This window comes from Acipenser ruthenus, chromosome 2, assembly GCF_902713425.1.
Source record: "Acipenser ruthenus chromosome 2, fAciRut3.2 maternal haplotype, whole genome shotgun sequence".
Taxonomy (NCBI): domain Eukaryota; kingdom Metazoa; phylum Chordata; class Actinopteri; order Acipenseriformes; family Acipenseridae; genus Acipenser; species Acipenser ruthenus.
Window position 1 is genome coordinate 68,986,553 of NC_081190.1, and position 15,674 is coordinate 69,002,226.

At 38.2% G+C, this 15,674-nt stretch overlaps 2 protein-coding genes across 5 annotated transcripts in view; one reads left to right on the forward strand and one right to left on the reverse strand.

The window, feature by feature from the left end:
• The window catches only part of LOC117409292 (FHF complex subunit HOOK-interacting protein 1A-like), a 60,531-nt gene extending 55,675 nt beyond the window's left edge, over positions 1 to 4,856 (forward strand). For all 4 annotated transcript variants that reach the window (XM_058999685.1, XM_034015114.3, XM_058999676.1 and 1 more), the window contains 2 exons: positions 2,776 to 2,887; positions 3,024 to 4,856. In XM_058999685.1, the coding sequence (XP_058855668.1) occupies positions 2,776 to 2,887; positions 3,024 to 3,259 (348 nt within the window). In that variant the 3' untranslated portion in view covers positions 3,260 to 4,856. The remainder of the gene's footprint in view (positions 1 to 2,775; positions 2,888 to 3,023) is intronic.
• Positions 4,857 to 8,524: 3,668 nt separating this feature from the next.
• On the reverse strand, positions 8,525 to 11,946 carry LOC131701506 (glutamyl-tRNA(Gln) amidotransferase subunit B, mitochondrial-like). Its single transcript, XM_058999705.1, has 3 exons — positions 11,296 to 11,946; positions 9,832 to 9,957; positions 8,525 to 8,776 (listed from the first exon to the last, which is right to left on the reverse strand). Exons 1-3 carry the CDS (start codon positions 11,296 to 11,298, stop codon positions 8,552 to 8,554), a joined length of 354 nt encoding a protein of 117 aa, XP_058855688.1. The 5' UTR covers positions 11,299 to 11,946; the 3' UTR covers positions 8,525 to 8,551.
• Between the last annotated feature and the right edge of the window lie 3,728 nt (positions 11,947 to 15,674).

Here is a 15,674-nt window from a genome sequence, read left to right on the forward strand (position 1 = left end):
ACATTTTTTTTAAACGGTGTACCAGACATTTTCTTGTCAATGTTTAAACACTTTTCTTTGGGACCAGTTAGGAGATGTGAATAGTCAGATTGTTTTTCAAATGATTTTATGATGTGGGCACAACAGGCATCAACATTTTTGAAAATCCAGTATTGGACCGAATAGCCTTGCAGCTGAAAAAATATTTTTCAAGGACAGGCTCCTAGTTTAGAGAGTGGGAGTCTCATTTTCTTTATTCTGGGCTGGGAACCTTCTGTAGACAATCTACCCAACAGTGAGATTGCAGCATTTTACAGTTTAGCATGTGCTACTATTAGTTATAATTATTATAGGGCTTATTGGTAACCTAAAACAGTTCCAAATATAATTCTTTACATGCACATTTACATTTTCCCATCCAACTAACTCTGTGGATTTTTTCATGGACCCAGGCTCCACAATTATTCATATTGTCGTCTTTTTTTAGGTGTACAATTGACTGCACTGACACTGAAAAAAATCCCCAGGGGTCTACAGCTGTGTCTATTTCAATAGCATTTGATAATCTGTTTGCAGCATGGAAAATTCCAAAGGAAAAAGTTAATGTCGTTATCAGGGATATAATGCAAGAAACATAGCAAAGGCAATGCAAGAGTCCAGTTTACCTTATGTAGCACATACACTCCAGCTTGTTGTGAACAAAGGACTGTTATCACAGCGCAGCATGTCCAACTTGCTGGCAATGTCACGAAAAATTGTTGGGCACTTTAAACACTCTCCGTTGGCGTATTCTCGTCTTCAGAGGGTGCAGGCGTTGCTCGGAATGCCTTCAAAGAGGTTACAGCAGGATGTACAGAAAAGATGGAACAGCACTTAGTTCATGCTGCAAAGCCTTTGGGAGCAGAAGCGTGCGCTTGGAGCATATGCTGCTGAACATGAAATCCCCACAACTCTCACAGTACAGCAGTGGGGGATGATGGAAAAAATAGTGATAGTTCTAGCACCATTTGAAGAACTAACTCGTGAACTGAGTTCATCCTTGGACTCTGCTTCTGATGTCATCCCTTCCATTTAGCTTTAAAAAGGCCTTTGAGCAAAGTTTCAGTTTTAGACCAAGGAATAAAGACTATGAAACACACTTTGCTGGAAGCCTTGGAAACACGCTTTGAGAAAATTGAAAAGGAACCTCTCTACTGCGTTGCAACCCTGCAGGACCCAAGATACAAGGACAGGTACTTCACTGGTAATGACAAAAAGCTGCTGGCTACCCAAATGCTGGTGACACACTTGGAAAACATGCAAGCCAAGGGGAATGAAACGGAACAGACCTCAACGGAGCCTGCTTCGAAGAAACCAAAGGAAGCAGATGACGGCACTACAAAACCCAGCCACAACCTGTGTTCAATGTATGATGTGATATTGGAAGAAAGTACCGGTGGGGTAGTAACTGATGCTATAAGTGTTATGCTTCAGAAACAAAGCTACCTGAGCGAGCCCACACTTCAAAGAAGTGGAGATAAGCTAAAATACTGGGAGACCAACAAGGGTCGTTTTCCCATTCTAGCTGAATCTGCACGGAAGTTTCTGTCTGCCCCCTGCAGTAGTGTTGACAGTGAACAGCTGTTCAGTGCAGCTTTGCATACTGTGGACAAGAGGAGAAACAGGCTAATGTGTGAAAAAAGCTGAAATGCTACTATTTGTTAAGAAAAACCTTCCACTCACTCATTTACGCTAAATATATGAGTAAGCTAGTGTATGATGGAGGCAAGAATGTAAATCGGATACAGAACGATTATATATATATATATATATATATATATATTACTTAACCAAAACGTTAAATTGGCTTTATCTATCTATCTATCTATCTATCAATTAGTGGTGGTGTTGTTGTTGTTGCTTTTGTGATGACAACGTTTCTACTAGTATACACTGTTTTTATTTTGTAATTGTAACACCTTAATCTAGATTTAAAGCCTGTTCATTTTGAAGGCAAAAGTGTTTTGATTTGCCCATTTTTTCTGCATTTGTTTTATAAGTAAAAGTTTAAAAGTTCATATTTGTGTGGATTTTTGCTTCCAAGTGTATCTAGAAGCAGTAAGGCAAAAATAAGTGTGCACGTTTTATAAATGCAAACAAAAAACTTAGGTTAATTTTACTTCAGTATTTTGAAGTGACTTGCACTATTACTTAATATTATATTGGTATCGGCTGATATGGTTGGGTCATCATTGGTTATCGGTATCGGCCCAGAAAATCCTTATTGGTACACACCTAGTTACTATGACTACAATGGTATTCCAAGATTAATTATAATCTGAGTCTGTGAAAGCAGAAGTCAATGTTGTAAAGAAGCTAGCATGCTTGGGACATGCTTAAAACAAATTATTATATATATATATATATATATATATATATATATATATATATATATATATATATATATATATATATATATATATATATATATATATATATATATATATATATATATATATAAAAATTACAGGGCAGCAGTGTGGAGTAGCAGTTAGGGCTCTGGGCTCTTGACCGGAGGGTCGTGGGTTCAATCCCAGATGGGGGACACTGCTGCTGTACCTTTTGAGCAAGGTACTTTACCTAGATTGATCTAGTAAAACCCCAACTGTATAAATGGGTAATTGTATGTAAAAAAATAATGTGATATCTTGTAGCAATTGTAAGTCAACCTGGATAAGGGTGTCTGCTAAGAAATAAATAAATAATAATAATTATAATATAATATAATAAAATGTGTGTGTGTTTTACATTCCCCAGGTGCTTGCGGCTGTAAAGAACCAAATTGAACAGATTGCTGCTACCAAGAAAGACATCCCCGCCCTGGTGACAGAAGCCCAGCAATACTTCCTCTCGAGAGATGACAGCAAAGGTTAGCTTTATTTCGCATTCAGAAACAATGGTGCACATTGTAAAAACAATGACTCCTATTGCTACGGAGGTTTATTTTTCTTTTTAGTACTTATGATTGATTGTATTCAGAAAAATTAACATTCTGACTCTTGCAGATGTGGTTCAGGATCCCCTTGGTGCAGAGAACGGGCAGTGGGTTCAAGATGGCGGAGAAAACCGGGTGCAACTACTCCCTAGCAACAAGCTGAAGAAAGCACCACCCCTTCCGAAGATTCCATCCCAGGCGAGGAATGTTGTTTTTGCAACTGTACTCTACACAGAATTTCTAAAAGAACTGGCTGCCATTGCACAGGAACACACAATTGTATCCTACATGCCGACAGAAGAATAGTTTATTTCTTTTACCTTTTGTTAGTTTTACACTTTTTAAATGACTTTTAAAATATATTTTATATTTCCTGTTCCTGGCTCTACTTGATAAAGAAGATACCTCTTTGGTGGATGTGACCCGTTTATTTGGGGAGAGGGCTACTGTGTTTTAATATCATTAGGTATGTTTAGAAATACAGTGGTTATTCCCTGATCAAGTTTAAATGGTTGGTCAGCTCCCAGTAGCCATAATGACTTTGAGAAAATACAACAAATGTTCTGTAAGTATACAGTCCATTATTTGGTGGACACACTAGCTTTAAATAGGGTTTTATTTATGGAGGTTTGGTTACGATCAAAACCACCTTGGTTAATCATGTGCAATCACTATCCAAAGCCTGGTTGACATTTGAAAACCAAGAGACTACATTCATTTTCTGTATTTAAATTTTTTTGCCTCTTCTGTGGATGGTCCATGTAGCATGGATTCTGTGACCATGTTTTTCTTGAATTAATAGTCAAGAAGTAAGACATTATTTATTGACAGTCTATGTGGTGGCTAACAGCCCAGGGGTTCAGATACATTGGTGTTATTTTTGTGGCCTTATACTACTGCTGATACCCATCAACTAGGAGATCTACATGACTGAGTGGCAGACTCGAATCACTTTACCCTTTTAAAGAAGTTGTCTCAGAATCAATTGGGCTGTTCCAATTAACATGGTGGGCAAATACCAGCAGGATGGTGGGTAGTATTGTGGAAGCTGTTCTTCAATGACTTTGGTGTGAACTTTTTTCTTGGGATATCTGTAATCTGTTCACCTGGATTTGTCATTCCCGTGTAAGATCAAGAATGCGTTTCCTGAGTGTAATGCTTTTTGAGTTGAATTTCTTTATTTGATGGTTAGAACTGGAAATTGGTGGGGAGAGGGGTGGATTTAAAAACTCATTCTGCAAAAATACTCTCCCTCAGAAATCTCATTTCTTTACAGATGTGTAACAGGCGGCCTCTGGAATCCATCTTGTTGCAACTTCAGGTGGCTGCTGGTACAGTAGTTTGTTATATAGGTTACCACGAAGAGACTCAAAACGGTCTGTTGGAATGCATTCGAGTCATTGCAGGGACACCATGCCTAGGGTTCCTCCTCTCAAAGTTTCTCTTTCTGGTAGAGAAATATAAAATAAAAAATAACTCCCACACATCGAGAATCTTTGCCAGTTGCTAGGTTCCAGGTGATGAGAAACTGTAAGGGTTTGACATCAATAACCCTGATGGAGGGGGAGTGGAGTCTAGGTCTACAATAAAAAGAAGATTGATAAGGGGTATCACAATCACTCACTGTAAACTAAACAACACTATTTATTGTTTACCTGACAGCTGCTGGTGAGAAAAAATGTTCTGGAATGAATTGAGTTATACATACTGCTAATGCCTTAACTCTAATTGAAGGAGATTGGTTATTAATTGGTACATCTCTATTTCTGATATATTCATTTAAAAAAAAACGCTTTAAAATTGTCTTTCGTTCTTTTGGATTTCATAGTGTATGCGCTAGCCTTACTTTAGTACTATTTGCACATGTACATTGTAAAAAAAAAAAAAAAAAAAAAGTTTATATGCAAGTTGTATGTAGTGGTATTAAGGACAGATTTGTACTAAAAATATTTAATTTCTTAGTTGGCAAAGGGTATTTAAGTATTTTATAGAGATCATCAAATATGTTTTAAATTTTTATTATAAAAATAATAAATAAATCCAATATGTAAAGTGTTTTGGTCTTTCATTTGTTTTTGTTTAATGATTAATTCATGTGGGGGAAAAATGTGTACATGTAAGAATCTTGTTTTATTACTTGCTTAACAATGGAATATGAAGTCTGACTGTTCCATTCCAGCCCAGTTCAGTTGCTTATAAACACTCTGCTCCACATTTGTTAGGTGTCCAGTATGTATGTGCAAAGAAAACCAAACTCCCCAAAAGTTATTTGTATTTAAAACGCACACAAAAACTCAAGCAAGTGCTATTGGCATCTGTCCTTTTTAATATCTCTAACAGACCAATCTGGTTGTACAGATCATGGATACCCTGCACACTTGCCTGTTCATGTATAAATCGCATTGGAATCAATGGTAATGGACAACACCTTTTAAATGGTTTTAGAAAACACTGTTTTCTTTGCACACCCCAAATGTTCAGATTGGTCCTGTGACACTTGTCTGTATTCTTTCTGAGGAGCCACAAGCCGGATGGGCATGAAGACTTGAGAGGGCTGCCTTTTACAAGGGCGACTCTCCCAGAGAAGGCAATGAGGCACACTGGAGGGTAAACTAGCACTGTGACTTTCACTGATGTCAGCAAGCAAATTGGCCTCCAATGCTTTCAGTTTACACCCTTTGTGACCCATAACATTTGAAAAGATGACATGATTTTAAGAGGTGTTTTAAAGGAACAGAACTACCTGACTAATTGTTTTACATCTAATTATCATTGTGCACAGCATACTGTGCTTAAATCCACTCTTGTTAAACTGAATCAAGACCGTGGCACTTCTTCTTTTTTGAGAAAGCTTCAAAGGAAAACATTTTCTATACACATTGTTAAGCTGTGGAAACGACAACCGGGTTGCTTCATGAACTTTTACAAATGAGGTGTTTATTTTATTCAATAATTTTATTCAATAAAAAAAAAATATTTTGAAAATTGACTGTCCTTGTTTCTTCCGAAATATGATACAATAGAGTACAATATTACACAAGTCAACAACTGAACCAAACAAAAAATCAGAATCTGGTGTCCAATACACAGAAATAGTGCAATTTTATTACAGAGGGTTTATGTATTTGTACATCATGGCGATTCAAATCTGTAACAGCTAATCAAGTAACACAACTAATGACTTCTACCATCTTACCAGCCAACTAGTAGAACCAGCACACCACCTGCATACATATATTTTAATTAAACTATATATATATATATATAGAGAGAGAGAGAGATACAATGCCCCCCTACCTTTATAACACTAGTCACTTGTGTTCCGCCTTATAACAAGAATACTAGTGTTAATGTAATGGCATTATGGGGCAAATGGGAGCCATGACCGTACCGCCTTATAACCTGTTGTGCAGTATAAAGGGGGAGCACTGTATATATAAATCTCACAACTATAATCTTTACTTGTCAACCACATCCCAAGAGGCCATAAATGTCCATGTGATTGCTGCAGAACTGATGATGGGCATTGTTTTAGGATTTAAAACTCTTATCCAAATAAAATGGCACATATTTTTTTTTTTTTTTTTTAAAAAGGCCCTTACCATTGTTTTTGGCAGGCTGATGATTGTGAAGCCTTTCAGACGTCAGTCCTTGTCAGCCGTCGTCTTCCCTCATCACTTGCTTCCGACACATAGTTTATTCTAATTATACAAATAAAACAGTTAACTGTTCTGGGCCTTATATACTGCACAGGCAATACTTTATGCCTTTTGTACCATTCTTAATAGTGGTCACCAGTTGAACTAGCTGTGGTATGGCTCAAACACCCATTTACTTTGTTAATGGATACTGCAGTAAAACGTTATAATCCCTTTCATGTGCTGCTTAAGCCCTTTCACACTGGCATGCAACACCTAAGTCATGACCTGGTGTCATGCGGTTCAGCCATGCAATTTCACACTGCTTTTTGAAGAAGCAGGGTTGACATGGGTGACAGAAGCAAGTACACAACGTGTGGACGCAATGTCGCAGAAGCAGCAACGTTCACATGACCCCCCCTTTCATCTGTTCAGTGTCTCTGGATGTTTCTTCAGCCCTGCTGCAGTCCGGGTCGACCTCTGTACGAGGTTTCACACTATACGGGATGGTGACCCGGGTAGCCAGGAGCACCAGTGTGAAAGGGGCTAACACTGAGAATAACAACTTAAAGAATTAGTGAACACCTTGCTGCATCCTGCCTCCAATGTATAAACAGTATCTTGATGTATTGTACATGGATGTACTTAATATTGTCAAATATATAGTACATGAGTGTTACAACACCAAACAATTCTTTACACAAAAAATGTAAACACTTAATTCACTTAAATATATGTATTTTAATTTGCATTGAGCATAAAAATGGACACTTCATTCTAATCACCCATTGTCTCTGTGTTACATTTAATACTGATAACGGTAATGTACCACTACCCCTCCAACATGAGACAGTCTATTTTCATGCCAATAATCCTACTTCCTGGTTCGGAAGACTAACAAACATCCTTTCTGTTTTGTCAAAAAATAAAGTCAAGCAATAAAGCACCAAGATTTGTTTGGGTTGGTTATTCTCCCCTTTTATTGATGGCCACAGCTTCGCTCCTACTGCACAGCAGCCCACATCTTGATCAATGCTTGGCAGCTCATCTTTGCCGCAATTGGCAACACAGTGTCTTCCTGCAGTGGAAGATTGTGTCATGGTTGGACACACGCCATTTTCCATTACACCAGATGGAGCTACACCTGCCCAGAGCGATAAACAGCACCTCAACACAAATGTGCTTAAGAATATTGTTATTGTCTAAAGTTTTCAGTGTATTAAGGCGATCCCACTTATTATTATCCCCTACTATAGTGAAGATACATACGGATGTCCCACTTTTGAATTTTACATATGTGTTGTGAACCACTTGTGATGAATCTGGTACAATGCACCAAGGACTAAACCCCTGATACACCCCTTGATAAGTTTAGTTCTGTTATAAATAAAATCATTTCTGAAGGATCAGGGGATAACCTCTAGAAAGCATGGTTATTTGTTTAATACTCTATCTAATTCCCTAGAAGTCATGTGCTATGTTCTAAGCAAAATCGATTTTCTAAGAAAGTATTATAAATATTTGTTAGGAGGCGCTAAATTAAAATATTGTTATCGTTAATTATATATATATATATATTATTATTATTATTATTATTTATTTCTTAGCAGACGCCCTTATCCAGGGCGACTTACAATATCACATTATTTTTACATACAATTACCCATTTATACAGTTGTTTTTTTACTGGAGCAATCTAGGTAAAGTACCTTGCTCAAGGGTACAGCAGCAGTGTCCCCACCAGGGATTGAACCCACAACCCTCTGGTCAAGAGTCCAGAGCCCTAACCACTACTCCACACTGCTGCTCTATATATATATAGAATGAAGCTCTGATTTTTACACTGCCCTTATACTTTCTGTGATATATTTTAAACAGTATGTTTTATTGTGACAAAAAAAGGATACAAACAAAATCTAATCAGACCCATATGTGCTGAATTAAAAAACAAACATATGCTTTATTTAGGAATAGGATTATAGAACGTCGGACAAGAACACGCACAAGCATGTATGGCAATGCATAAATATCCACAGATTTTAAGCAGCTTATAGCCAGTTGATAAAAGTGCCCTCTCAATAGCAGCTTGGTGATTTTCTCTTCCAGTATTGTACACTTCAGCTCTCTGAACCAGCCCAATCAGCTTGTTGAGGATCTTCTTGTTTCTTCCTCTGATTGCTCTAACCTGTAGGTCATTCACAAAGGGGTAAGAAAAAAGTGAATTTCACAATTATACAACTATCGCTGCACAGCTTTGAGCAAACATAAGAACAACTGTTCTGTTTACTACTGCAGAAAATCTTTTATGGATTATGAACCAGTGCATTTGTGTCTTTAATTATGAAGTCAACAAGTTTCATTATGAGCAATAATGAAATCATTTCCCCCTGCCCTTTACCTCCAGACCAAAGTGCTTATCTGTCTACATCCTAATTCATATAGGAGAAATCAACCACACACCATTAAGGATTTGTCAAAATGCCAGTACATCTTCTCTTCTCCAGCATAGAACATACAGTAGAGTTCTACAGTTTAAAAAACACCAGCATGTTTTTTGTTTTACAGCAGTTCCTATTAAACACTCCACAATTAATCTTGTGTAGAGTGTCTCTTATTATAACAGAAATCATTCCGCACAGTTTGAGCAGGCAGAATCCAGACTGTACTGGATGACATATATAATAATACACACTGTGCATTAACCTATAGTATATATCACAGGGGACAACATGTCTAGCCCAGCAGAAGAGGCACTGTTTTGGAGGAGGAGTTGAACACAATATGGTCCCTATATATACCAAGATATTCACAAAAGACAGTTAAAGAAGCTAACAGAAGTCAACAGTTGCATGAATATCAAACTGGATTTTATTCATAAAAGAAAACATTCTTAAAAGCAACATTTTAGTACTTTAATAACTAGTGGCAGACTATGAAAGAATATCAAAATAAAATAAATAAGTAAATCATACTTTGATATTGTGTGAGCAGAACAAAACGATAAGGAGGTGCACTCTGTATACACTTGAATATTGAGACACTGGCAGCAACATATCACTGCCCCTGCAGGAACACAAATATCTGGCATTTCTGCGTAACCAGACAACCTTCAATAAAGGGACTGAACAGAGTCTGTCACAATCACTCCACTTTTGAAGGGAGATGGAATCAAACCTGGGTCCTCCAGATGGAAGTCTAAGCTTGTTGAAGAAAAGCAAACTCCTCTTACACTGCTCTCACCTCATCCTGGGGCCTGTTAATGACAGTACTGCAGATCTGCTCCAGTGTGCTGTGGTCCTGGAGCAGTGCCAGATCCAGTTTCTGGACAATCTGGCTCCCAGCTCCCTTCCACAGCTCCTGGAACACCTGTCAAAGTCTATAGTGTCAGTGATTCTAAACAAAAAACTGAAAAGCTTGGATTGCCAATGGAATTTTTTTTTCATAGAGGCAGTCTGGTGCATAATGAGTCCTCTAGAAGGACTGAGCTGCACTTAATACAATTTTGCTAGTGAACCAATGCAGGTACTGATTCATGGCCTCAGAGGTGGCATTGCCACAAGCACTTCACTTCCTACAGTATCTCAATTAATAATTTGAAACGAAAGCCTCCAAAAAGGTTAAGAAGCTCTGACATAGACATGGGACTGAAAGAGAGTACGATTGAGCTCGAACTAATTAACTCATTCTTTCGTATCAGCTGCTGAGCATTATACATGTAACCTCAAAATTAACAAGTGAGCTCTCAGCTGTAATAAATTAATAATGCAGATGAAACCTGGTTATGTCACCCCCTAGTGGTGATCTACCCCAATGTTATGATTAAAAACCACAACTGTTACAAACAGGGACGTAATATATTCACATGTCAGATGGTCGAAGTTTTCTTTACAAACGAATAAAATACGTTTTTCAAACATCAATCTTTTCTAATATAACCTGGATCCGGAATGAAGTTGGCGACGGTTGATGTGATGTAATTGCTGATCAATAGTTCAGCGTTGTCCAGTGATTATATCGACAACATAGAATCACATTACATTATATTATTTATTATTGCCATCATGATGAGTCAAAGCGAAATGTCGGATATGTTTGTCACAGCAGGAGGAAAACGGAAGAAATTAAACACAGTGCGATTATAAGGAGGGATTCACTTGTGGAAGAAATTATTAATATTGCTATGCCCAGGTACAATTATTTATACATGCTCTAAAGAAAAGGCACCATAGATTTGAAAACGAGATTTAAGCAGAGATGTGTAGGGCTGTGATGTGCTGTGTGTTTTCAGGTTTAGGCTCATGTGTAGGGCTGTGCTGTGTGTTTTTAGGTTTAGGCTCATGTGCAGGCCCGTATTAAGGTATTTGGGGGCCCAGGGCTACTGACATTTCAGGGGCCCCCTTGGAGAACCCCCCCCCCCCCCTAGCACAAACTCATACAATACCAACACAATAATGTCATTCGAATAGACAGTGGACAGCGTTACCACTCACATCACAGTAGCTATGGCATGCAAAATAGTATGGTAGTCGGTACTACCACTAGCTCTCATTACCGATTGCATCGTTTCGAATTAAATCAACGCTAGTTGTAGTCGGTGGGACCATGTTTCAGGCAGCACAGCATGATATGACAAAAACATAGTGTAGTCGGCGCTACTCTCAAGCCTCCTTAACATTGCAAAGTATAAAGACACATTTGACTTACCATTGCTAGATCTTATGCTTTCTTGCCTTAAAACTTAAAAAATAATTCCTTACTAATGTCCGTGAAGTCCAGTTGGCGAAGCAGGTCATGTTCAGTGAACATGAGAGTTAAATGATTGAGTCATTAAATTCAGTAATTCATTAAATTCTCTCTGAGGCGGAAAAAGTACTGTCTTACTGGCAAATAAGGGGACACTTGCTCACCTAGTGCGACCTCACCTCCTCAGTTATCGGACCCCAACATGCCGTATCAGAGCTAGCAATAGCATTATCTGTTTTGTAAGTTTCTCTCGCCTTAAATTGGCAGTTCAATGGCTGGCTCTCGTTTTTCTCCTCTGCTGTAGTGGCTGTGCACTCAGCGCTAACCGACTCGCTGCTCTCTGCTTGCTCCTCTGACTCATGTGGCTCTTCCTAACTTTTCATTCTTCTGACACTGACTTTTAAAGAGTTTAGTGAGTTTTGGGGTACTATTTATAACCTCCTCGGATTTAGCTAGTTTGAGTTTAGTGATTTTTCTTTTTTTCGCACCGCTACTCAGCTTTTCTTATTTGAGTTAGCATAAGATTTTTTTTATTTCGTCAAATAACTACGGCATGCCAAAAGGACACAAAATGTTTTAAAAAATAGGCAAATTGTTTAGTTTAGTACGTGCTTTTTTTATTTGCCAACCGTTATCAGTTTGACTTTACAGCAGTGGTCCTCAAAGTAATTTGGGCACGGGCATAAATTGATCTTACTTGGCTGTTTGCGGGCACGCTGACTATTGCATAGGTTCTTATAGTATAACGTTATATATAGAGTTTTAGTGGGAGTTATTCTTTGTTTACTGTGATAAGGCCAAGTCTCAGGCAGTAATTGTGTGTGCTGCGCTTATTTTTCAAATAATTCATATAAAATACGCAATGCAAATATTTTTAAATAACATGTTTACATAGATAACAATGAATAAACTAAAATAAGAGGATAGCGTCTCGCTTTGTGTCAATTTGTCAAATCTGTCAACACTACTCTTTTTTAAAGATCGCTCATCTCCCAGTACAATTATTCAGAGAAAGTGGATTTGTAACTAAATCTACTACGGTGTTTCCCTTGTCTGGTGAAATTAAAAATATATATAGAGAGAGAAAATTCAATTCTAAATACTGAAATGTATTATTTTTCTCAATAACAGTCGGCGAAATTCAGTGTTTACCCGGCATATTAACAGCCCGCCTCTGCTCACGAATGATTGGACAGCTGTAGGATCTTTCACTTTCCCATTGGCTACTCGCTCGCCTTCAATTTTCATGCAGAATACCGTGAACGGCCTCTGCTTAATTATGATTGGACAACTGCGTAAACTTGGCAGATATTTGATTCTCCTATTGGTTAAAATTACTGTCAGTACCTGCAACTGAAACAGACAGAGTTAATGTCCCACCCAGCTAATTTATGATTGGGCTACCGCAGAGAAAATGCAGATTTTCAGTTGGATGATCGTATCGCAGAGGTACTTCAGGAAAGAAAAAAATATGTCGAGTACGTACAAGCACAGCATAAACGAGCAGCACTGAATTTGCCAGCGGGCACCACTTTGAGGACCACTGCTTTACAGGGACGGCGGGGGCCCCCCTAGGAGGCGGGGCCCCGGGCTTCAGCCCATGTAGCCCATTGGCTTAACACGGCCCTGCTCATGTGTAGGGCTGTGCTGTGTGTTTTCAGGTTTAGGCTCATGTGTAGGGCTGTGCTGTGTGTTTTCAGGTTTAGGCTCATGTGTAGGGCTGTGCTGTGCTGTGTGTTTTCAGATTTAGGCTCATGTGTAGGGTTGTGCTGTGTGTTTTCAGGTTTAGGCTCATGTGTAGGGTTGTGCTGTGTGTTTTCAGGTTTAGGCTCATGTGTAGGGTTGTGCTGTGTGTTTTCAGATTTAGGCTCATGTGTAGGGCTGTGCTGTGTGTTTTCAGATTTAGGCTCATGTGTAGGGTTGTGCTGTGTGTTTTCAGATTTAGGCTCATGTGTAGGGCTGTGTTGTGTGTTTTCAGATTTAGGCTCATGTGTAGGGTTGTGCTGTGTGTTTTCAGATTTAGGCTCATGTGTAGGGCTGTGTTGTGTGTTTTCAGGTTTGCATAGCTGCTCTATAAACTCATTGTTGTCTTTTTCACAGTGGATCAGTAGAAAATAATATTTAAGGTGGTACACTATAGTATTAGATACATTTTGGTAGGCAATGTTATACAGGGCAGCAGTGTGGAGTAGTGGTTAGGGCTCTGGACTCTTGACCGGAGGGTTGTGGGTTCAATCCCTGGTGGGTGACACTGCTGCTGTACCCTTGAGCAAGGTACTTTACCTAGATTGCTCCAGTAAAAAAAAAAAAAAAAAAAAAAAAAACTGTATAAATGGGTAATTGTATGTAAAAATAATGTGATATCTTGTAACAATTGTAAATCGCCCTGGATAAGGGCGTCTGCTAAGAAATAAATAATAATGAAAATTAATGCAATACATTACTTTTTTTCGTGTTTATTATAAACCAGTGCTGTGCTTTAAATATATATATTTTAAGAATAAAGATGTTGACAAAGCGCAGCCTGTTTTTTCTCATTCATGGTGTTATTTGGGACAGACAATGTTCAACGTTCCCCCCAGAATTTTTCTGAAATGACACCCCTGGTTACAAAACCAATATAAAGTAGTCTCCGTGTATAGGAACAGTTCCTAAGAGAACACTTCGCCTTAGGGAACACCCTTGTGGTGAAACTGAATTTTCCCCATTGTAAATGCTCCTTCTAAAGGAACAGGAATTTAACTTAAAAGAACACTGTTTTGGCACCAATAGCGATTCGCTGTTTTGTAACCTGCTAGTTCATAGTCAGCAAACTTCAAATGGTTTATTCAAGCTTTTCAAAAACAACTTGTCACCGCACAAATAATCTGCTGCATTTTTCAACGTGTGTAGTGGTGCTGTGTTAATACCCATTCTCGTATTCATAATTACTGCTAGAAACGCTGCTGCATTTTTACCGTATGTATTGGTGTTTTGTTAATTTAGTTTGCCAGTTTGTTTATTATTATAGTTTATTAACATACACTTGCCTATTGCTTTTCTCTTACGTATTCTATTCATTTCATATGTTGCTGCACGTGCTTCATGACATAATAACAATATCTTTATATAGTGCCTTTCATAGTGGACCACCATCACAAAGTGCTTTACAGAGGTAGGCTGTGACCTGTGCATTATATGCACAGTCACTTACAATAGGATGGAGCACAAGGAGGTTAAGTGACTTGCTCAGGGTCACACAGTGAGTCAGTCAGTGGAGGAGTTGGGCTTTGAACCGGTGACCTTCTGGTTACAAGCCCTGGACTTTAACCACTGGACCACACTGCCTCCTGTAAGTAATAAATACATTTGTATATTGATTCACATCTTGATTGGCCTTGGCATATTGTGTGCAGTGGTCAACTCTGTCTTAGAGAACACCTCTGCTAAGAGGACACTTTGTTTGCTTCCTGAGGCTACTGTATTATGATAATATTTGACAACAAATGTTTCAAATTGCTTTACGGAAAATGGCTGTTTTATGCAAATATTCAAATAATGCTTTTCTTGTCTTAATTCTGGTACAGGTTTTACACTTCCCCTGTTCACTAACCCACTATCCAGAGACAAAAGAAAAATGTTACGAATGGACAAATACACTGTTTTTATCCAGGATGCATTCACTCACACATACAAAAGCTAGACTAGAAAAGCTTTACCTTTGGCTGACATTCAGGCTGTGCTTTTTGAGAAGCCCAGACAGGTTTTTAATAATCCAGCCAATTATCTTTCTGGGCTCTGACTTGGTCTGTTGCAAAATGCTCACAAAATATTCCATCAAGCCATCTTCATTCTGTCATGTGGGAGACACAGACAGGACAATTAACAAAAGATGAAGTACCAGAATATATTCACACTACTACAGGCCTTTTTCAAATCTACTCGTCTTTTTCACTGTGCTTTTTTTTTTTTTTTTTTTTTTTAATAATGAGAAAACATCTCTTGAAAATCTCATAAAACTTCATCCAAGGTCATCACGATTTTCTCTTCTTAAAAGTTTATATACACTATCCTTCAACAAATACTGTGACTTCAAATATTACTGAATATGCACGAATCAAAGAAACTGTCTCAAAGTCTGTGGTCTGTATCATTGATATGGCAGTGAAAAGATTAGTCTTAACTGGACAACACCTTTAATGGAACTTAACTGTGCAACTCATTGAAAACAGCTGTGTACCAAACATTGAAACAATAACTCAAACATGTACTGTCTATACAGCAGAAACCTAAAAAGTCACATGACCTCAATATGACACCCATATTAGGTCAGAAGTCAATGTCAAAGTCACCATCATCAT